This window comes from Sander vitreus, chromosome 6 (assembly GCF_031162955.1).
Source record: "Sander vitreus isolate 19-12246 chromosome 6, sanVit1, whole genome shotgun sequence".
NCBI lineage: Eukaryota > Metazoa > Chordata > Actinopteri > Perciformes > Percidae > Sander > Sander vitreus.
The window spans coordinates 2,871,965-2,897,138 of NC_135860.1; the positions used below are offsets into that span (position 1 = coordinate 2,871,965).

Consider the following 25,174-nt stretch of genomic DNA (forward strand, 5'->3'; position numbering starts at 1 on the left):
ACAATCCCGGAAATGAAAGGCTGACTATATAGAGTAGACTAATCACCATAGAACATCCCTAGCTGATTACTTACATTAAGAACATTTTTACTGAAACTGTACGTTTAAATATGCAGTTCTTTGCATACATTTCCAAAACAGGAATCTGAACATTGGATAAAGCCATGCAGGTTCAGAATTCTTGTTTCATTTTGGTGACATTTAGATTAGAGTCAAAGGTTTTGATAGAGGGAATTATGGATATCCCTAACATTTTTCAGGTATAAAATGTTCAGGCTATAAATGATTTAGGAACAAACCCCTCTATAAAAACCTTCAGAATATAGATAGTAATCAAAGTGGAAAGTTTGGTGTATGTGCATGCTACTGAAGTGGAGATTTCTGGCTCAGAGTCTGATAAAAAAACATATCTTGAGATAAAGACCTTTACATTTTTGTGATAAATGTCCCCATTAACAGAATTAAAAGGTATGACTATGAATGTTAACAGTGGAGGAGAAAATAAGATCTAAAATATATTTTCTATCTTTCCACGTGGAAGAAAATGTTGTAACGTCACTTTGAGGAGACAAAAACATGATGTAGCTGCAATACCAAGGAGACAACATATCATTTCTGGAAATTTTCCCCTGGGATCAAAATAAAAACATGGGATCAGTGTTGTTCACACAAAAAAGAAATCCGAGCCACTTAAGTTCCCCGTGGCGGAGGTGAAACGTTGCTGACGCTTCAAATCTGCAGCGAGAGTAAAATGATGCGGCAATTATCTGATCCAGTTTGTTTACGCCTAAAACCCCGGGAGACAGAAATAAGCTCCGAAATAAAACCCACACTGAGCCGGCTGCTACTCAACGTCTAAATCCAAACTCCATTTTTATTACACTCTGTCCAAACTGCTGCGGCCCCGGTAACACTTTGATTGTTTAAGTATTGTTGTTTGATGTTTTTACCAGTTGGGTGTGTGCAGTCATGTTCAGCGGTTCCTCACTTCAGAGCTGGTTTACTGGGCTGAGGCGAGAATGAGGGAAGAAGTTACAGAATAGGGACAATCTGTGTTTGAAGTCACAAATACAAAACGCAAACCAAAGGAGCAAAGGAGGAAGACGGTGAAGCTCTGGAAGAAAGACTGAGACTGAGAAGGGACAAAAGAAAGAGAGGAAAGAGAAGAGAAAAAGGGTGCTGAAGAACTAGTTTTGTGAGGATCAAAAAATGACCCCAGCTCTGTGTCACTTCCCTGTTGCAGTTCAAATGCCCAGACAGACTTTAAACCTCTGAGGACGAAAGACGCACCCATCCAAAGATGTTTGACAACAATCCTACTCAAAAAGCAATATTACACAATTTTATTTCAAACATTTACTTACTATTTGAATCATATATAACCTAAGACTTTGGTGAACTTATTTCAAGCACCAAAACAATTCTTACAACACGTCATAAGTTAAGGTTTGTTTTCAAAAGGAAACGTTCAAATGGCTTAAAACAGACGCGATAGCTGATTTAAACAAGTGATTCCGGATGTTCCACGGCGGCAGCCATCTTTGTTATGTACAAAATCTGCTTCAACGTCGCTGCGCTATCGTCATCGTGTGAAGCCCGCCTCAACGGTTGTGATTGGTGCCTCGATTTGGAAAAAATGGAAATGTGCTTGAATGGGCTCTTGGCCAGACGGACTTGCAGAGCAAATCTCAAATTTGCCGGAAGTTCGTCAGGATTTTCCCAGGCTAAGGTATCTCTACACCAAGTCCACAATTAAAAGTTTAAATTCAGCCAAAGGGATGAGACACATAGGTTTGTTCGTTGTCCCACAAGCTGTGCACGCTTATTCTCCTTATCCTCACTTTTCACTCCCACTTCTGTGTGCTGGACAATCGTTTGGATCTGGATCTTCAGCCTCTCCTCGTCTCTGCTCCCTTCTGAATGAATGGTGTGTTTGAGTGTTTCCTCCTGTATGTTTGTGTAGTCTGTCCTCTTTCATGGAGGCCAAACGGCGTTGATAAACACGCTAAGAAGCGATTATGCGTCTTGATAACGCGCCAAAATGGCATATGAATTGGCGTGTCATACATACGCCACTTATTGAGGTCAGTCTGTGATTTTCATGACATTTGGTGGGAAGGGCCAAGGAAGAACCCATTCAATTTTGAAGTGGATACAGAAATAATTTTTCACTTTCAACAACATTGCGCTGCATTCACGTGGTTTTGGAATAATCTAAAATAATTAGGTCCCGACTGAGAAAATTTACACAAACACCCCCTCAAGTCAGATTGTTAACATTGCGAGATAGGGCATGCCTTGCCAGGGGGTCTACGCTCTCTGATTGCCCTTCTAGTTATATAGATATATATATAACTACTACTTGTTTTATTTACAGTATAAAGCATGTCGTCCTATCTTTATTACTGTGTTTTAGCAAAGGGAAAACCACAGCGTCCAAAAACAGAGGTTGTGTAACACAAAGTTTGTGTTTGACCAATCAAAGATGTCTATTATTCTAACATTTTCAAAACAAAATTTCAACTTGTTTGTGGCGCTTGAATGTAGAGGCTTTTTACACAATTTGAAAAATATGGCCAAAGAAATTAAAGTTGGAACCAAGTAGTTTCTCTGGTGGACAAACATGGGGTAAAGTTCTTGAAAAAAGTCCCACAGTTCCAGGAAAGAAAAGTCCCTGTGGGTGGGGAAGGGTGGAGTATTAAAATGTGAAAGAAAACAACAAAGAGAGGCTGATAATTTAGTGAGCGTTGATAGATGGAAGGATGGAGAGATCGGAAGAGAGAGATTGCGAAAGAGTTATTGGAATAGGAATGAGGGAAAAGAGGTTTGAAGCGAATTAGGAGAGTTAAATAAAGACGAGAGAAAGAAAATGGAGTGAGTGATGGAGACAAGATTTTAAAGCTTTGGAAAGGGACGGGAAAGAGTACGAAGAGAAGGAAGTGACCAAAAAAGATGGAGAGAAAAGGTGCATTGACAGAAGGATGGTTGACAAGATGTATAGAGATGAAAGGAATGATAACAAAGAGGGGATAGACATGAAGTATGATGGCGAGGGGGATAAAAACAGAAATGAGCTAAGAGAGTGAAATGAAAATATTTGAGTGATGGAAAAAGAGAAACAGAGAAATTGAGAGAGAAGAGTGTTTTTGCGGGTTGTTGTAACTTGATCTGCAGCGCTCCTACATGTACACACTGTGAGAGCTGCTGCCAGATTAAACAGCAGAAGCTCTGCTTTAGCACCGTTACCCAACTGCTGCTGACCTCGCCTCCACACCCCCGAAAAGAAAACCCCCCGAAAACAATCACTTCAAAAGCCGTCAGACCGAGTCCTGTTCATCAACTTGACAAGTGTTTGGTTCCTTTCCACACTTTGTCCGCAACTCTCTGCGGTGAAATTTAAGAATTGTGCTGTGTTCAAGAGACCATGGAAAGTCGGAAGAATTCTGAAATATGCCATTCCGAGGTTTTTGTGCAATGTCAAGCCAACATGATGACTTAATACACATTGTGTGATGCACTTTAAAACACTCCTGTCCATTGTTTTTTTCTGCAAGCCCGTATACCGGTGACTGTTTGGTACGCGTCCGATTGTCTAGATACGCCACTGCCTTATTTTACATCATCAACTCTGCAGAAAAGTAGGAAAGTACCAGTTTTACCCATTTTACACACCAAATCACCACATTTCGTTATTTGTAACTTGACTACCACTTCAGTCTGTATGTGTTGGCCTTTGGGCTGTAAACATCAAACTGCATTACATCCAGTATTCTTGTAATTCATTACACTGTATCAGCCTGGTGTAAGATAGTATGACCGTTCATAACCCTAATGCTGTAGTTAAGCACTGGCTGGCTAAGCATTCATTCACAAACACTGCGTCGGTTGTCACTCGTTAGGCAGTCTGGTAGAAATGCAGGTTTTTCTGTTTTAAGTTTTGGAGAAAAGCAATCCGACGTCACTCTGCGGTGGACAATCATGTAACCGGAGATCAGACTCATCTGTACGTATTGCGGCGTGCGAGTCACGTTAACGTTACTGTAAACAGGAAACATCACTGGCTATCGCTGCCACAAAAATGATCCAATTAAATGTAATTCTCTAAACTTAGGCTAAAAGTGTTTATAACCAACACATTATCACTCCTAACTCATCAAATACTGATGCTTGGTCAGGACCCTTTGGCATTTTGACTCTCTGGGTAATCCGTTGGCGGTATTTTTCAACGCACTTGGTCAGGTCTTATAATACATCCATAGTCAGGACCCCTAGGCGCCAGTTTTTGACGCTCTGGGGCGGCCCCTTGGCATCACTTTACGTCATGTCACTTCTCATGTGTTTTTGTGATAAAACGTAGTTTAAAGACCAGACATACTAATATTGGAGATTCCTCCTGGGGAAAGATCTTCTAGTCTCGCATTGCCAGACCTTCCTCCACAGCGCTGCGAAGGAGGGTCTGGCGAGTCTCCACAGCATTCCAGGATGGGACAAAAAACGTGCTCTGGTTTATTGGCATTTCTTTAAATCAATCACAATCGTCTTGGGCGGCGCTACGCGCCGTACGGAGCAACGACGCCTCTGCGAAATAGCCTCGGGAAGGAACTTGTTTTGGTGGAACATGTGTACGTTTAAAAGTTGTTTTAGTCGTACAACAGAAAACTCAGATTGGACAGATAGTCTAGCTAGCTGTCTGGATTTACCCTGCAGAGATCTGAGGAGCAGTTAACCACAGTCCTCACAAATCCAACGGAGTTTAAAATGTCAACACAAAGAAAGCCCTAGGTAGCGGACATCCAGCTGAAAAGAGTGAAATCCGGCGCAATTTCTGTCAGCAACGGAGCAATCCCGCAAATGAAACGTCGTTGATATAGACTAATCTTGTAGCGACTGTCGCCGGACAGTCATGTTGTGTGAAAAGAACGACTTTAAGACCGCTGATTACAAGACAGCAACTTGTGTAGTAGGAACTTAGTTTACGCTACACTCATAGTTTCCCATGTTAGCTAGCTAACACTGTGAAACTAACTTAATATTTAAATTTTACCCAAAGAGCTTCCAGCGATGAAGAGAACTTGCTGTCTGGGTGAGATTTGCATTACCATGCAACATGAACAATGTGGAATCAATGGTAAGATATCACTTTACAGGTTCAGAATATACCAGCACAGCAGAAACTTTGTCACAACTATGATCTACTTACAGCTTCAATACCGGTGCAGAGGAAAGACGACCCAGCGCAGAACTCTGAGGGAGAAATCAATGTTAAGAGTTCATTTACATCAAGTAAACTTCAAATTGGAAGGAGCTTTCAACTGGCAAATGACGACTTCTGGGAAAAAGCTGCAGGTTATTTATCCAGCGGCTGTTTGAATGATATATTAATAACAATCAAACCAGAGAATAATTCAGGAGAAAATGGCATCACTCAACCAGATCATTCACAGCCACACATGTAGAAAAAAGACAGACGTACAATCAAATTATCCAAAATGACAAAGAACTAATTGAAGGCTTTGCTTACTTACAGTAGATTCATTTTATTACTAAATATTTCATGAATAAGGTTGATTTCATTCTCAGACTCCTTCTTCAGGCTGCATGCTAACATTAAAGGAACACACCGACTTATTGGGACTTTGTCTTATTCAGCGTGTCCCCCAGAGTTAGATAAGTCCATACATACCCTTCTCATCTCTGTGCGTGTTGTAAATCTGTCTGAGTGATTAGCGCAACACCTGAAAAGCACCGTTGTTTCTCTCTGCTCTTCACCACAGGGCTTCAGGTGCTGTGAGCAAATCCCTCCGCCCAAGTAGCAGAAGTAGCAGTGCTTCGCCTTCTGAGAATATAGTTCCCAGTACGTTTACGGTTAGAAGATGTCTGTGTCTCATGTGACCTTGTTATTTGGACACGCTGTGACTATACAAATCACAACATGTAAATAGGAGAATGTTGGCGTTATTTTGTCACTTATTGGGAGCAGTAGGCTAGATGGAGCCGGTTACCTCCAGGATCTGTGCTAAGCTAGGCTAGCGGTGGGGGCGTCAGACAGAGTGACGCCACACACACGGAGATGAGAAGGGTATGTATGGACTTATCTAACTCTGGGGGATACGCTGAATAAGACAAAGACCCAATAAGTCGGCGTGGTCCTTTAAGTGCAGAACATCTCCTTTTGGAATGATTTGTGGCTATAAATGCAGACTCGGAACAGGAGCCTGGTACATCTGAACAGCTAATACAACAATGCAAAACCTACCACTCTATTATAAATATTCAATGTATTCTGAAACCATCCAATGTCCAATGGGAACCTCTGTAACATCATAGACGTTTCTATCTAACCTCCGTGGCGAGGATGAGTTTATCTGCGTTTATCAGCTAAAAGTTCAAATATTTATAATTGAAAAACACACAAAAAAAAACAAAAAAAACAACATGAGCCATGACCAGTGCTTCAGTCAGCTGATTATTTGTTTCCCAGTGGACAGAAGGCCTGAGGCTAAACACACAGACGTGGTGCAGACTTGTAGCTGCTGGGACGGTCATTTGTTAAGCTGGCACAGCATCTATGGCTGAAGTAGATATGCTTCAAGTCTGGCAGAAATACAGCTCAAAGCTCCTACGTTACGTGAGTGTGTCCACTGCCTTACATTTCTGCATTGAAAAAAGAAAAACTTGTAATTCAACAGGGTCGAGTCTGTAAAACCGAGGACGAACGCCAGACTTTGCCTTCATTTTGATCCAATTTTGATGGATCCAGACAGATTCACATCCCCGACTGTTTCATTTTAAAGCTCCCTATTCATTTTCAAGTTTACTGATCAAGTTTTTCTAACATCCTGCATTCAAACTACGCTGTTAATCTGATCAGACAAGACAGACAGTAATACACATTTTAAACTGCAAGATTTCTTTCTTCTTTCCTTCAACAAGTAAAAACCCTTTGAAAAGATACCCAATTAAACAATTCTTGTTCTTGTCAAGTCTTGTTTTTTAATCAATATTCTTTATACCTATCTCTCTTCTCTACAGGTATTGAACCATGCCGAGAGCTTTGATTTCGATTAGCACAGGTTTTAGAAGATGTGTCTCTTAGATTTCTGCATCCACCCCAATGGTACAACACAGTTACAGTTGAACTCAGTAGCAGCTTGTCATTCCAAAAACTTAAAGTTTTAACTGGAACTGCGTTCTACAGTGAAAGATAGTTGGTGACACGTCTGTTTACAGGGTGGATGGAGTTTATGGAAAGACATTTAAATTAAAAATGGTTAGTGTTGTCAACTCCACAAACCAAAGTTGATTCAGCGGAGTTGTATTGGAGAGGATGCAGAAACCTCAGCGATGGATCTCTCAAAACAAAGCTGGGTCTTTTGTTGTTAGACATTTTAGACAATACAATACTAATATCAAAACTCATGAAAACAGGTGTGTTTTTTTCCCTAAACCCTTTTGAACTCTTTCTTAACCCTTGTGTTGTCTTCCATTGGACCACGCTTGTCGTCCTCCCAGGTAAAAAAGACGTTTCCGTCCACACTCTTTGTGCTTTTTTTGACGACTAACGCTTCTTTTCACTACAATGTATGAACACCACTAACACCAACTTATTACAAGTTTTACACTCATTTTTGCAATTCATGAAGGAAAATATACCTAATCCTTGAGATAAAAAAGCAAAACATTATGAATTATTCAGACTAATAATAAAGGTAGGATTATCACAGAAGGGTGCATGTCAACGGTCAGTCAGGATACTGTTTTGAAACATTTCAATTTTCTTTTTCAAATGCTAAAAAATGGAATAAAACACCCACAATTCACTGAAAGTAGAGATCCGATCTTTTGTCGTACTTGTGAAACGTTGTATGGAATCATCCGTGTTATTTTTGGGTAATTACAATTAGGTAGTAACAAAGAAACCCATATTTCTGATATAGACATTTAGAAAAGACAACACAAGGGTTAACTTCTTCTCAAATTTGAACTGATTAAAGAATAACTAGGACTAGTTGTCTGACCAGTCATTTGATGCCAACTTTCGATATAGAAAGATAGTTTTCAATAATTGATACTTTACTTAGAACATGCACAAACCAAAACAAGTATCTGTCTGCATGGCTTGATACCACTAAAAATGGGAAAATATGTTGCTTTGTTTCAATTTGAGTGAACTGATATTTTAACTATTGTTACATATCCTGTGCACTCTGTTGACCTACGGTAAACCTATGTTTATTTGCTGCTGAAAAAGAAAAAAAAAAGAATTTGCTGTTATTCCTCTGGCACTAGTAATGGTCATCCTACGCTACCACATCCAACTGGATCGTAGGTCACTTGTTAAATAAGCTGCTGATGTTACAGACGACACAAGTGCCTTGGAGTGTATTTAATATCTAGCCTCCCCTTCGTGATGTTCTTGAAGATGAGTAGAAAAAGCCTTGGGTGTTAAACTGGCCCTGCAGGCTCTTCTCTGCTTCTGATTGCCACACTGCTTTTTTTTTCCAGAAAACGCCCTGTTGGTTTCCACCGTACAAAAACAGTCTCAGGTTCGACCCCGCAGCACCGAGTATGCGTCCATCAGCAGCCGCGTGTCCTTGAGTGTCCCAGATTTAAAAAAAACTAAACTCACTGGAAGAGGTCAGAGGGGGTGGTGGTGGTGGTGGCGGTGGTGGCGGCGGCTGTAGGATGTGGCCTTGATTTACCCGGAAGCAGCGGGGCTGCTGGACGCGGCAGGCCATTTATTCTTAGTGGCGAGGCGGGGGAGGCTCTGGCGAGGCCTGGTGCCACCGGAGGGGGGCGAGAGGGCGGGTCTGACGTCACATCCAGAAGTCTGCGTGGGCTGAGAGGGATGGTTTGGGGTCTGAGTGGGATTAGGGAGGCGCAGGGCTGTGGGTTCAACTGCTGCTGAGGCTAGACGATGAAGGCGTGGAGGAGGATGGAGTAGGAAGGAGAGAGTCAGCAAAATGTCTGAGCAGAGGAGGAGGATTTTAGCCTTCATCCTCGCTCTCCTCAGGCTCAGACCACACCACAGTTGCCCAGCGCACACACACCACAACTAGTGGATGTGGTGTGGTTCAGCAGCAGCAGCCCAGACACACAGAAAGTGTGTGTGTGTGTGTGTATCAGCTATTACTGGACGATGTAAATATGCATCTGAGAGGATTGCTTTGCTATTGCGACTGTATATGTAGCTTGACGGAGAATATTTATATGTATTAGGACTGCATGTGTGTGTGTGTGTGTGTGTGTGTGTCGAGTTCTGTGACCTTGTATATGTTTACACGTTCGCTGTATATCCATGTATGTATGTTTTTATGTGTGAGCCCCTGGTGTGTGTATATGTGCCTGCTGTTTAGACATGTATCTTGTGTTTATGTATGTAAATATGTGTGTTGTGTGTGTGTGCATATCACGTGAGTTTATCGCACTGCTCTCGTCAGCCCTCTCCAGCCTCTGGCTCCTTCTTCTTCTCTTTCACTTTTACAGACGACTTCCTGGAGACTTTCTTGTCCCCTGACTCCTTCCCTTCCTTGTCTTTGTCCTTCTCCTTCTTCTCCTTTGACGACTCCTTCTTCTCCTTGGAGGAGGACGATTCCTTCTTCGACTCCTTCTTCTCCTTGGATGACTCCTTCTTCTCCTTCTTGGCCTCCTTGACGGGCTCCTCTGCACCTCCCGCTTCTTCTTTCACGTTGTCTTTATCTGAATGAGAAAAGAGAAGAAAAAAAAGAGATCATTAATACACACACCTCTACATACGTCGAAATATCTTCTTCCTACTATTTCAATGACAAAATTGTGCATTAAATCCATCGTATGCTGTGGAAATACATATCACAAAAGACAATTGTTTTATCAACCTATATTAATGTTGATGCTGTTTAACAACTGAACTGTAAAATTGTGATTGGATTAGCCTTAGAGTGCAGCATCCTGGGAATGACAGAGTTAACGAATAAACCAGTATTTAGTAAACCAGGATCCCATTTTACACTCGTTCGGTTGTCTGTCTGCCTTGGTGTGGATGAAGTCTCCCAAAGACAGACTGCACTGACAGGGGGCTGTGCTCAAAGTGTTAATGAGTCACATGTTGTTTTAACAAAGTACAACCTCAGATGGGTCGTCACACTGTAAGTCAGTTCATCCGGAGGGAGAATGAGGATTATCTGACGTTTGAACAGTCAGCTGTGCGTTTTTGTTCTTAGACACGCTGATGCAAACACACTGCAGCCCTCAGGAGTCTTTAGCATCAAGACAAATTGAGTGACAACAGCACCTGTTGCATGACAAAGGACCCCCACTTAACCAAAGTACCCCCCAACCATACCCTGTCAAACACACACACACACACACACACACACACACACACACACACACACTCTGCAGCCCCGCCTCCTCCAGATTGGACTGGCTCTCTGATAAGATGATAACGGGACCGTTGTCTGCCAACAATGAGACGCACTTCTTATCTCTAGAGACAGGAGACTACAGACTGGTATCTCCCTCTGTGTGTGTGTGTGTGTGTGTATGTGTGTGTGTGTGTGTGGAGACTGTAGCTTAAGAACGGCCTATAATGTGTCTGTGTGTGGATGTATCTGTATCTGTCTTTGCATGTACGTGGAGACTAGTGACTGCTCTGTAAAGCTGTGTGTGTGTCTCCAGAGAAGAGCTCTAATCAGACAGCTCATCGTCTAGGGCTTTAGGAGGGAGAGAGAGAGAGAGGGAGAGAGAGAGAGAGAGAGAGAGAGAGAGAGAGAGAGAGACTGGGGTTGAGTGTGTGTTATGTGTTGTGTGTGTGGAAGGCAAACGGTTGCATAAAACTGTCCTAAAGTATGTAAGTCACTTATGTATGTTGGTCACCGCTGATCAAGAGACATTTAGAGTTCGTTTTGAAGGTTTGACTTGTCAAGTGACTAAACAAACTGACTAACTAAAAATAGTTATGTATTAATCTTAGATGCTTAATTAATAAGCATCTAAGATGAATCATTTTTAGAGAGGATTTTTACATGTGGCCTGGTCTAAAAAGAAATACATTTCAAAAGAAAACGGAGAAAGAGGTTAAAAATCTCTGGCACTTCAGAGAAATTTCACGCCCTTTGTTTCTAATTATGATTGTACTCACACAGAAATGGAAAGTGAAAAAAAAAAAAACATGGAGGTTGATTATACATTAACTGATATGTACAAGTTAATTAAATATGTTGATGTGTACAAGTTCATTAAATATATTGTGTTTTCCCGCCTACAGGCACTCGTCTGCCCACCCGACCACAGCCAAATAACTCCAAATAATCACATACCTCAAAACTGTAACAGTAAACACAGGCAGCAGTTAATACAACACACAAACTACTACTCTGTTTCCAGGACACACAAGAACATACATTTGCATGCTACAACACAACAAATCTGCTCAGACAGTATAAGTGAGAACAAACCCATTTGCAAGCACAAACACACAAATAGGCGACCGCAAATTGTGTTAAAAGCTGTTGTGTAAAAAGTGAAAATGTACGCATTGACATGCAAACGCTCTCTCTTAGTGGCCTCAGAACTTTTACAGTCAGACATGAAAGAAATGCTGGCTGAGGGTGTGTCTGTATCTACGCAGTAAAAAACATGAGCCCAAAAAAGCCACAAAAGTGTGTGTCTGTGTATAAAAACTGATATGCACATGTGTCTATGTCTTCATGTGAGCGAATCAGTGCTCTTATGTGTGTGTTAGTAACCATGTCATTGAGTGTGTGGGTTAATCCTGTAGCGACAGTCTGATCCAGATTGTCTGGCCAACACACACACACACACACACACACACACACACCCAAACTCCTCTCTCCGCACATCACTCCTCAGCAGCTGAGCCAACAGATACCAGAAGACTGTGTGTGTGTGTGTGTGTGTGTGTGTGTTTGTATGCGTGCATATCTGTATATTTGTGTGTGTAATTCATTCAATGATAAAAAAAACAACTGCAAAGCAGGAGTTACAAGTTCACGCAATTCCTGTAAATATTCTTGTAGACTTAATTATGTGTCGTGGTGTCTAACTTGCTCCTGTTTTTCTTTTCTTTTTCATATATGTGGAAAATAATGTGACAGATTGGACACATGTGGCTGTCAATCATTAGAGACACTCTCACACCCGTGCACACAGAATGGGCGGAGCATTATCTATTTCAGATCAATGCTCTAAGAATTGTTTTAAATACTCTTGACGAAGGTCCAGAGTGGCCGAAACGTTAGTATGATCAATAAATTGTGATGCTGAGCAAAAGCAGCGTGCGGGATCTTCTTCCCCATACCCAAGTGATGTTTTGCAACGCACCTGCATCTGAGATAGTTGGATGTGTGAATATCTCATTTAAGTTGCGTTCAGACGGGGAAACAGCGTTCCGGTGATTTGCTGCGGTTGTGCGGTGGAGGGAGTGTCAATGTAACGGCCCATTTGTGTGTAGCACAAGTGTAGACTTTATATTTCACAACTAATGTTTTCTGTCAGATCGTTTATAGATCTTGATGTTTCCGACCGCACTTGAAGGCAGCTTCATTTCATGGAGAAAGAGAAAAAAAAAAGAGAGACGAGCGAGACAGATCGACTGGCAAACATTTAGCTGTTACACAAACTCCTGGGCAGTTCAATGCTTGTGTTTCGTGTTTTTGAACTTTCTTGTGGCAGCGATAGAGGCAGTGATGTTTCCTGTTTACTGTACGGGACTCTCACACCGCCTCAAAACACACCGACAAGTCTGATCGTCGGTTACATGATTGGCCACTGCAGCGTGACGTGGGGTTGCGTTTCTCCAAAAGTTGAGCTGGTCTCAACTTTTCATCACAGGCCCTCTGTGTTTTTTTCGCGTGTCCCCCCCCTCCTGCTGCAGCTTAAACGCACTATCCCCATTCAAAATGAATGGACCAGTTTTGCTGCACCGTCTGGTGGCCGATGCAAACTGTGTGAATGCCCACTAAAAAAAGAAAATGCTGATTATAGACGGGCAGATTCTTTCTTTTTAGGGCTCTCTGTCACACCCTTTCGATCACTTTATTCTGGTTCTTTATTCTGTGTGGTGGTTGAATTGCTATCATTGTACGCATCTTTTCATTATGTACTTCGTCAGTGCTTTTGTAGTCAGAGGTTGAGTCTAGTGTCACAGAGTTATAGTTTTCATGCATAACGCTCCTATAAAAACATAATGACCAGATTTGTGAAAACGTTCCCTGCACTTGCATGTCAAGACCATATTCTAGCTCCCAAGGAAGCTACAGTCCCCTCCTAGATTCTTTCTTTTCTTTTTAAACTCTCTCAGCAGGAAATAAAAGAGTGTGTGAGTGGGTCCTCGGGGGAGCGGTAGCAACAGGTCGATAAACATTGACGTTGTAAGACAAGATGGCAGCTTCCCTCCTCCAGTGGGGTCAGGTCACATCTTGTCAGTCTGCTACTTCAACAAACTAACAAAGTGGAGGTCTGTAGACTAAACAGAGCAGAGGCCGGTGCTCCACGTTACTCTGAGCGGCCGGGAATGAAGTGACGTTAAACCCTTTTCACATGGGACAGGAGCTACCTGGAAACGTCTGGTGGTTTTCGTCAGGATTACCACAGTCTGCAGCCATTTTAATCCCATGTGAATCTGCCACAGCCATGTCTGGATGGGATCAGTTTGACAGGAAAGCATGGGTAATGTAGTTCCTTACGTTGCACATCATTGACTTCAGTGAACGATCCTTAAGGGAATAAATCTATTATAATATTTTTCCCCCAAATTACTGAGGAGGTGTTTCATTTTCAGGAACATGCTTTTTCGGTGTAGAAAAAAAAAAGGAAAATCCCCCCGCTGATGCAGAGGCTGCCTGCCTAATGACATGATTGCCCTTGTGTGGTTTGTTAGTTGGTTCTGTGAAACTGAGGTATTTGGCTGTACGTTGATCCTCCAGCCTTCGTTTGGGTTTTCCATGTTTCCATGTTCATTTTTTAGAACATTTAAACTTGACCAGAGAGAAAGTTTATTAGTCCATTGTGGACTCTTCACCTCAACGGTATGATTATTTTCTTGTCATGGAATTTTGTGTATATATACAGTATATATTACTCAGGTTTGGGTTTGTGGTTGCCAGTTCAAATACCCTGGTAAACTGTGGATGGGAAAAGTGAGTGAGTTACGCTCGGTGAACATCCAGCTGCTGCAGGGAAGCTTCTCAACTCCTCCGGCAGAAAGCCGCGGTCGTACTGGGCAGATCCCAGTGTCAATGTGAGGCTAGGAAAAAAAGCATTGAGCTTGACAACATATTTCATCTGTTTTTCACCAAAACATCCAATCTTGCAATTGAATATCCACTTGCAGGGCCTAATACAACGCATTATTACATTTCTTAATAGTTATATTTAGGTACTTGGTTAAGGTTAGGAAAAGATCATGGCCTGGTGTAATACAGAAAAAGTCTGCAGTGACTTGAATCACAAAACACAACGGAATAATCGGCATTTGACTGAAACCATTGTCTTTATCCAACATTAAACAAAGTACTTTTGCTGCCTAGAGTTGGAATGTAAGTACATTTACTCAAGTACTGTAATTAAGTACAATTCTGAGGTACTTGTACTTTACTTGAGTTTTCTTTTCATGCCACTTTTCTACTTCTTGGGACAGCTTTAGTTATTTTACAAATTAAGATTTTTGCACAGAAAACATATGGAAGGTTTGACTATAAGAGCAGCTTTTTTGATAATCCTTTAAGTCATTTTTCATACAAAAACATGGTTACGTCATGGCTTAAACTTCTCAAATCTTCTTGAAGATTTGCTGATTTTTTAATTTTTTTATTATTTGAATAATTTTAATGTATTTTTATAGTGTTGAGGTTTGGACTGTTGGCTGGACAAAACAAACATTGTAAAGGAGTTTTTTTTTTTTTTTTACAAACCAAACAATCAATCGATCAATGAAGAAAATAACCAGCAGATTGATTAATTATGAAAATAGTCGTTATCAATAATATAAGATATAAAACAATCGTTAGTTGTTTTTCCTTCTGGGTGTATTTCCTTTTTTGAGGTTTTATATGTTTCTTTTTGTTTAGGCATTGGGCACCTTTATTGTGTATTTAAAAGTGTTTTTCCAATCTGTATATAAGATTGCAGTATGTAGTAAATGGTATATCATTTGTGTGCTTGAATATGATGTCGTCCTGACAGGTTTTTTAAATGATCTTAGGACCAAAATCGTCCTGCAACACTGACTGCTTTCAACATATCAAGGCTCTTCATCTTTCACTGAAGTTTAGAGGGCAACACTTGTTTTGTTCCTCGTGGGTCAAAAACAAAAACCACAGCAACAAAAGCCATCGTGTGGATTAGATAAGGAGAGAGACGCTATCTGCGCTGCGTTCAAAGCTCCGCATTCCGCCTGGATTTACATGTTAGCGGTGGATCGCGGCGCTGCATTCATCTGCAGGCAGCCGTAGTCAAAATAGAGGCGGCCGCACAGATCGCCCGCATCCCAACCAATCAGCATGCAGGAGAATTATGTGTGTGAGAGGGAAAGAGAATCTGCCAAGGACTGACTGATTGGATCTGTGGTTTAGTGTGTTTCTTTGAGTGTGTATTTGTGTATGCCTACTGAGATCATATGTGCCTCTGTTTGTGTGTGTGTATGTGTGTGTGTGTGTGTGTGTGTGTGTGTGTGTTGATGTGGTCCAGACGAGGCGGTCGGACAGGACACAACACTATTATGTGAAGTCTAAAAACAAAGCTGTGTGGTCGACAGCGTGGGAAATGACGTGAAGTGTGTGTGTGACGGACGGGGAGAGAGGAACACACACACAAACACACAACAGCGGAAAATTCAGATAATGCCAATGTAATAAGTCAATGCATTCGTTCGCACAGGCAAAGTAAACCTGCAATCTTTTTGCATCGAGCTCAACTTTGGCGATCTTTGAACAATGAATTTGTGCAGTTGGCAAATAGCAAGCAATCTTGCTGACCTAAAAGGTAACAGAGAGTACGAGAGTCCAAAATGGAGGAAGCTATCGCTTTTAACCTCCTCTGTGGTAGTATAAACTGCGCCACAAAAGAGACAGAAGCCTTTTGAATTAACTGTGTTAACTCCTGTTAGTGACCGACCTCGCCATAGTATGGTCATACTATAGTCACTATGTCACAAAGCTTCTAGAACCAAATGTTTTGTGGTGTGACTGTCCTTTACGCTTCTCCTATACACTGGAGAGACCAGTATGACTTTCTCCACTCACATGTGAAAGACGTGACTGAGAGGAACCAGTTAACAAGCTTTGATGGCTGCTCGATGGCATTCTGGGAAATGTAGACAACTACTAGATGATGGAGGGAAAAGTATGTTCAACAAAATAAATCACAGAAAATAAATCATCAAAACACTTTAAACATTCATAATGATGCTAAAGGATTTCATGGAGAGTATGTGTGTGTGTGTGTGTGTGTGTGTGTGTGTGTGTGTGTGTGTGTGTGAGTGAGAGAGATTGACAGTGGCTGGACAGGCAGTATTTAATACTATTTTTGGTGTGGAATGTGACGTTGAAGCACAACAGGCCTGTCCATCGTTCTGTGTGTGTGTGTGTGTGTGTGTGTATGAGTGTGTGTGCGCGCAGACCACTGACAGCTCAGCTAAGATTGAGCCTTGTGCTACCCCAACCATGGAGAATCACACATACACACACACACACACACACACACACACAGACACACACAGACACACACACACACACACGAAAACCGTCTTTGCAGGGAAAACAGATTTTTATGTGCAAATGGGCACTTGGGCATGTACGCACGCACACACAAGCAGGCACACACACAGGCGCAGGTGCGTGCACACACACACACACACACACACACACACACACACACAAAGATTGATTTAATCATCTGTAAATGTTGTTGGCTGAGAGGGCAGAAATTAATTAATGATGATTAATGTTCACCACCTGTAGCTACAACCTGGCCTTTGGGCGACTGACGTCATCAGTATTATTCAACAGAAGTGCTTGTCGGATGATCTAACGGCATCTGCAGTGATTGGCCAGGTATATCAAGGTGTGAAAGTAGGGAACTTTTCGTATGTGAAAATGATTGCAACTGCATGAATGCCTTCCAGGAGAGACTGTCCAAAAGTCTGGGTTGTTATCTCCTTTTGAATGATTATCACGTCTTGTCGCTATTTTCCCCCGCCTTCCTGATTGGCCATTCAAAACATTCAAAAATGCTTTTTCCTCTAGACGTGGTCAAATGACATGTTGTACAAATTGGTTTTATTTTGAGCATACCCTTGCCTTGACTTACAGCAACATTTCCACCACCAGCGCTGGTGCCACCAGAACCTTTTGCAGAGATAAAGAATTTGATATGAGACATGTTAGCTTTGGAGATTAGCCAATCCGGATGTTCTAAATTAAATCCTGTATCTGAACCCAAAACTAGAAAGGAGAGGAGGAGGAGAAGAGAAGGTAGGTAAAAGAAGCAAAGAAAAATAGAGATGCATGCAGATACAGTATGAATTAAATAAGAAAAACAGACAGAGAGAAGGATGGTAATTGACACATTTAAAATAAGACAATAAAAGAGAGAAAAGCAACGAGAAACAAAGTATATAAAGAGAGAGAGAGGTTGACTGAGACCACTGCTCGCTCTCTCTCTCTGGGTGTGGTATAGTGGGTGGGTTCATTCCCGCGGTTGGCCAAGATATTTTCTCTCTGCTCAGCTACGCCCTGCTACCAACCAACACACACACACACACACACACACACACACACACACACACACACAATGTACAGAAAAATATAGAGTGGCTGGTCCGAAGAACCAACGTTTTGGCCTGATACAAAAGGACAAGAAGTGTTCCAGGTCTAGTGGTGACATAAAATCTGTCCATATGACTGACTGACACACACTCACTCACACTCACTCACTCACTCACACACACACACACACACACACACACACACACACACACACACACACACACACACACACACACTCGTCTCCGTCAACTTCCTCAGTGCTCTCTTCACTCTGCCTAAATGCAGCCGGCCACATCAGAGAGGACATTCACAACACTGTGTGAGTTACACGCACGCACGCACAAACACACAGCCTGACAAAGATTTTGCCTGGTTTTACAGAAATCCCTCTGCATCACACACCCTCCAAATATGCCCAGTATGCCTTTGTTAAAAATATAACCTGTGTGTGTGTAGACGGCTGGATTTTCAGTCTGATTGAGCCACACATGGTCTGCCAGCATCACTCTCTCTCTCTCTCTTTCTCTCACACACACACACACACACACACACACACACACACACACACACAGTAGAGGATGAAACATGAGCTCTCTTTCTGTCCAAAAACAATATGATGTGGTTGGAGAAATTGTCCGTTCTGTAACTAGGAGCTCACAGGTCTGAGCCTTTAAATAGCTGACGTGTGTGTGTGTGTGTGTGTGTGTGTGTGTGTCTTTCTGCCATAGTGCTCTTGAGCAAGACGGTGTACAGTGCACAAGCTGCTCACTCAGTCATTTTTAAACTTGAATTATTATATTATTAGGTGACCTCTGTCTTACACTTTCTGTATTTGTTAGTCGCTTATGTTTCTCTTAATTAAGACTACATTTCCCAAAAGCCCTTCTACTCTCTGTTGCTGCAGCCCTTTCCCAAAAAGATCAAAAACATGTTGCTTGGGGATTTTTAACTCCTTACACTATCTGCCATGACCAGACACTGAAAGTCTCATTTGCTCTGAAACAATACACTGTCAACTTGTTTTGTAATCTGACCCAATGGAAGAGATTAATAATATTACATATTAACATGCAGCATCCTCAAGATTTGTCAGACAACGGCTGACGTCGAGGTGTATATTAATTGAGTGAAAAAATTATCTTACATGTTCTACCTGGGATTACTGCCACTGAACAGATTTTTCCAGTCAGCAAAAGCAAAAGTGCTTTTTCATTTAGTGATGGCTTGTTAAAAATCTTTTACAAAATGTTTCCAGAGATTTAAAAGTTAAGTGATTTTGGAAATTGAATACATTAGAAACAAACACAAAGTACAACAACCCATAGCAGATCATCAGTATGTATAAAACCTATCAACGTCTGGGAAATCTTATACTATAATATTAATATAATGAAACATTTTGACACAATTTTATAGATAAAATAACTGGATGAGAATCTCTCATTTTGAGCTAATCCAGGGACTTACTGTCAAATCAATGTACTTTATTATATTAATGCAAAAATCCTATTAAAACAAACAAACATTGCCAATATATCTGCCCTGCTCCAAATACAACCAGAGATATCAAAGTGATAGACACCTCAGTAAAGGTCAAGTATAATACACTGTCTGGTAAAGGCGCTAATGATTTCCCCAATTTGATTTGATTCCGATTTACAAGGTCTCGATTTGATTACATTTCCGATTGGATATCAATTAAGTTTCATTACAATACCAATTTAGCTTGGATATAAAGAGATTGTCAGAGAACCTACGGTGTAAATTGTACAAGGAAGGAGCAGCCCCCAAATATTTCTTATAATGTACCAGGTTTAATGTTTACACTAAAAACTGAGCCCCAAAAGTACGTGTTTAAAGTACTTTTTACTTACACCGCCATGGTTTAAAGGTCCAGTGTGTAACGTGTTTAGTTGTTCATTATCAAAATCTGTGTTGCCCGTTCACAAACTTGTGTCCTTTTGGCTTGAAATTTTACATTTTCATTCGCATGAACTGGAGTAGACGCTCCATATTCATGCGCCATCTTGAAATACGTTAGCCGGTAAGGGACATACAGGACATACTGCTCCTTTTGAGTTTTCGCTGATAAACTCACAGGTGCTGCTAATGCTGCTAACGGGTATCGTAGCTTCCCGGCCCCGGCAAGTTTGAAGAAGGAAACATGGAGGACCACACGTATTTAAAATCCAAATTTCAGGAACAGGAGTCTTCTTCTTCGCCCAGAAAAATAAAAAGGATGTTGAAAAGAGCAAGAGACCGGCTTTTTGAAGCGTGAAGGCTACCGTAGCTGTAATACGTACTTTGAACTGCGTGGTGCGAGAGAGTTGATTGCGATATATGATCTCAACGCTAGATGGGAGAAATTCCTACACATTGAAAAAAAAGGCGTACATTTAAAGATCAATTCCGGGATTTTATTAATGGATAACAGATCACTCAAACAAAGATTTTAATTGGAGAATCGATTATTTTAACCCAGCCCTAGTGCTGGTGGATACATTTAAATCAACTGACAGTAGATATCACCATACCGCTGACTCTATGGAGGCAGCCGGCATCTCACACCTCGTGAAACCATTAGGTAAAAAAAAAAAATCCATCCAAAACCACTTTATTTTTAACTACCAGACCAGCAGCAGTATTTAATGTTGTAACCGTTGAACCGCTGTATTTGTTCAATTTAACCTCACAGGTGATTTACAGCTCATCCTGCTGTTGCCCTCTCTGTAACTCTCTCCTGGTTGACAGCGCCAGTGATACATGCGAGATGGAAATGAAAAGAGCAGAACCAGCAGGGCTGTGACCTCGCCTGTCCGTGAAGCCAATTATAAAAATATTTGCTGATATTTTAAGACCTTTTCATATTTTAGGGCGCTGGGTGTTTTCCTTGTTGCTCACGCGGAGCGGGAAGGAAGGGGCAACACCCAGGCTGGCAAGCCACAGAAAGAGCACCCTGCTGGGGGAAGCCCTGCGCGCACACGCACACGCACACACACACACACACACACACACACACACACACACACACACACCCTCCACAACCTCCAAGCCAAGCAGCAAGACCCCTGAGGAGCTGAGGGACACCACAGTGTATATACACGTATACATTACAACAAGTACACAAGACCACCTAAGTAGCTACAAATTAAACACTACAGAGACTCTCTCTCTCTCTCTCTCTCTCACACACACACACACACACACACACACACACACACACACACACACACGTGTTTAATAAATCTAAATCTTTGGCAAATCCACCACATTTGCTGTATGTTTAAGTGATCCAGCAAAATATACTGCTCATCAGAAAACAGACACACACACACACACACACACACACACACACACACACACACACACAAAGTTAGTAGTTGAAGTAGGTAAACTGCGGCTTTGTAAACAGGTTTTAACAGTTACTAAATGGAACTAGTGATGAGATTTTGTCAATAAAATGATTGTTCGATCCGTTCGAATTGTTCAATACGATACTAGTACTGATACAGTACTTAAGATATACGTTTTGGTACAGATATTAAATGAATAATGTCTCCCTGTTCAAAAAAATAGTGACTAATTTTGCCTTTTTTGTGGCATTTTCACGTCATGTTTAGAAACTCTGTTTCGACTCTCTTCCTGAACACTGTTTCTGCATACTAGCAACGTTTCCGCTCTCTTTTCCTTAACCTTAACCTCTTTACGCGGTTATGTTCTCTATTCACTCTCTTTCCTTCACACTTTTATTTCACTCTCCTCTTTTATTCTTGCATTCAAAGTTCTGTCTCTTCCCATTCCACCCACTTTCTTCCTTTCTTTTTCTCATAGTTTTCTCCTTAAGTTGACACCTGTTCAGCTTCCTTCTGGACCTGTAACAGCCCTGGTTCAGTGTGTGTGTGTGTGTGTGTGTGTGTGTGTGTGTGTGTGTGTGTGTGTGTGTGTGTGTGTGTGTGTGTGTGTGTGTGTGTGTGTGTTAGCTGTACTGTGGTCAGCCATCATACCTCCTCCTCTTACTCTTCACCACCTCTGCCAAAGATATATTTCACCTCACCACATCTCCGACGGAAAAGGAAAAAGCCAGCAGCAGTAGAGGAAACCTTGAAGGAATATTTCTGACCCCCCCGTCGGTAAAAACAAAAGAGACTTTATACTTGTGGGGGGGGGGGGGGGGTGTCTGTACATCCCCGCCATTCCATCATGTGACACAGGCACACAATTGAACCACTATGACCAACATCTTAATAATCGATTACATTTTTAAGTAGTATCTCCTGCAGAAATACCAACTATTTGCTGGTTCTCAGATGTGAGGATATCATTGTAAATTGAATATCTTGTAGGGTTTGGACTGCTGATTGAACACAACAAGCAATTTCAATGCTTAGATATAACATTTACAAAATTGATTTCACAACCAACTAATCAAAAACTGTCACAAGGTTATTTTAATTCAGCTTCTGTTGTTTTCAGTGAGCCTGGCATTCACCCTTGTCTTAAACCAGATAGTTAGGCTACTGTAACAAGCGTTCCGTTTAATTTTAGCTAAATGTCTACATTGTTGTCTTGCGAATAGGGCTGGGTATCGTTCAAACATTTTCGATACCTGTACTGATACCAATACCGTGACTTCGATACCAGTTCCTAAACAATACTTTTTTCGATACCAATTTTATAAAACAAAAAGAAAATACAACATTACGGAAAAAAATCTTTTCATTTATTTTTCAGCTCCTACTACGTGAGCCCCGTCTCTGTGCTAAAGTAGAGTTTTTCCTGCGCGTTTCGACATGTAATGTTGGACAGCCAATCACCACCATTATTAGATCTTGGTAGAAGCATGCTGCGTGCTTATTGGCTCACTGACGCTGATGAGATTTACTACAAGACATTTTTCAATACTCAATACTTTAGAGGCAATTTGGTCGGTATTGAATTCGGTACCCAGCCCTACTTGTGAATTAGTCTCATGTTCCAAAACAAATCCAAATGCAATTTTTTTGAGTTACGTCATAGTTATGACAGTATTAGCCTGCTAATATCTTAGCATAAAGGAAATGGAACAATCAGCGGCTAACGTTAAGTTCGTTGGCACTTTGGCTAAGAACTTATGTTGGCAAAATTGGTAACATTAGTAATGTTCAATGAGTAATCCCAGAGCGCTAATATCAGTAACAAGTGAAATTTGGAATAACAAGTACCGTAGGTTAGCTGACGTTAGACTTAATAACGCTAACACTTAATATTACATCCAAATTGTGATGGCTAGCGTTCGCCAAATCAAAACCACGCAACCGTTTACGGCTAATTAGCAGTCCCAAGCTTGACATATAGTCATACGAGTCAATTTAGGTTATCGTAATGCTACTGTAAGAGTTTGCACTTTCAGCTGACCTGCTGTGCACTGACTAAAAGACTCTCTCTGGGCTACGCATCCTATAAGTATTTATTGGAAGTCAACCGATTGAACACTGCCTCAATACACTCTTTCCTGGAAACTTTTTGAAAATCAATAAAAAAGTATTATGAAATCATGGACAAATAAAATTGGGTTACACTTTACTTGAAGGTATCTACATAAGAGTGACATGACACTGTCATGAACGTGTCATAAACATTAGAAACAAGTCATAAACATTTATGACATAATGCTTCTTTTAGTAAGTGTCATTCCGTTTTTGTCATGACAAGTTATGGTTAGGGTTAGAGTTAGAGTTCATGTGTCATGACAGTGTCATGTCGCTCTTATGTAGATACCTTCAAGTAAAGTGTTAAAACCCTTAAATTGTAGTCCAGTGTTTAGACTTTTAGTGCAGGTGTTGACATCAGAAAAAGTGCTGGAAGATGAGGATTGCAAATGAGCAATGAGAAATTTAATTTCCTCTCATGTTTTAATTTCTAAATACCCTAATAAAACATAATGCAGGTTCTCTGATCCCTCACACTGTGTGTTTGTACAGTGGTGTGTGGTATTAAGGTTGCCAGGGATATGTCTCACAGATTTACCTATCACTGGTTAACTCCACACACATAGACAAACACACCAAATTCACTGCAAACATATTTTATTCCACTGAATTAACTGGCGGAAAAGTTGTGCCTGGAAACACATGGAGCTCTTTCACAAACACACCAAATTAATTCAACAAACAGCCTTAAAGTGATGCAAAATATAATTAAAAAATTGCGCATGCACGCACGTACACACACACACACACTTTATTCAGCCACACAAGCACAACCAATCAGATTACTTTTGCAGCGCTGTCTCTTTCATCCTTTCAGTGAAATTGAATTTGTGACAATGTGATGGCGTTCCTATCGCCATGGATATGGGGTGTTAGGGAGGTCACACACACACATGTGCACACACACACAGTAAACATCCTCTGCTGTATAATCACACAGTAACTAAATTCCCTCTTTACTTTCACTCTTCATTTTCAGATCCAGAGAGAGAGAGAGAGAGAGAGAGAGAGAGAGAGGGGGAGAAAGAGAGAGAAGGGGAGAAAGAGAGAGTAGGAGAGAGAGGAATAAAGAGAGAGAGAAAGAGAGTGAGAGAGGTCAAACAGAGAGTTTACTAGCTCCATATCTTTGGCAAATCCATCAAATTTCCTGTTACCACAGGTGTGAGTGTGGGTGGAATCAGAGTGTGTTTGTGTGTGTTTAAGTGATCCAGAAAACACACACACACACACACCCAATCAGATTACTTTTGCAGCGCTGTCTCTTTCATCCGTTCAGTGAAAGTGAATTTGTGACAATGTGATGGCGTTCCTATCGCCATGGATATGGGGTGTTAGGGAGGTCACACACACACACACGTGCGCACAAACACGTAGTAAACATCCTCTGCTGTATAATCACACAGTAACTAAGTTCCCTCTTTACTTTCACTCTTCATTTTCAGATCCTTCCTTCTCTCTCTCTCTCTCTCTCTCTCTCTCTCTCTAGTCTCAGTTGTACGTTAATTGTTGCTGCAGTCCTGTAATCACAGTTCCAAACAGCCACCACTGTAAGCCCAAGCCAGTAAACACGAGTGAATACAAATAAAACATTTTGATTTTGAATTTGAGAGAGAGAGAGAGAGAGAGAGAGAGAGAGAGAGACAGCGAGAGAGAGAGAGAGAGAGAGAGAGAGAGCGAGCAGGGAAGAAAGAGAGAGTAGGAGAGAGAGGAATAAAGAGAGAGAGAAAGAGAGTGAGAGAGGTCAAACAGAGAGTTTACTAGCTCCATATCTTTGGCAAATCCATCAAATTTCCTGTTAACACAGGTGTGTGTGTGGGTGGAATCAGTGTGTGTGATCCAGCAAAATATACTGCTCATCAGAAAACACACACACACACACACACACACACACACACACACACACACACACACACACACACACACACACACACACACACA

General features: G+C 41.3%; 1 protein-coding gene across 1 annotated transcript in view; it reads right to left on the bottom strand.

The window, feature by feature from the left end:
- Positions 1 to 5,471: 5,471 nt before the first annotated feature.
- The window catches only part of bbs9 (Bardet-Biedl syndrome 9), a 193,951-nt gene continuing 174,248 nt past the window's right edge, over positions 5,472 to 25,174 (bottom strand). The window contains exon 22 of the mRNA XM_078252100.1: positions 5,472 to 9,699. Within this exon, the coding sequence (XP_078108226.1) occupies positions 9,437 to 9,699 (263 nt within the window). The 3' untranslated portion in view covers positions 5,472 to 9,436. The remainder of the gene's footprint in view (positions 9,700 to 25,174) is intronic.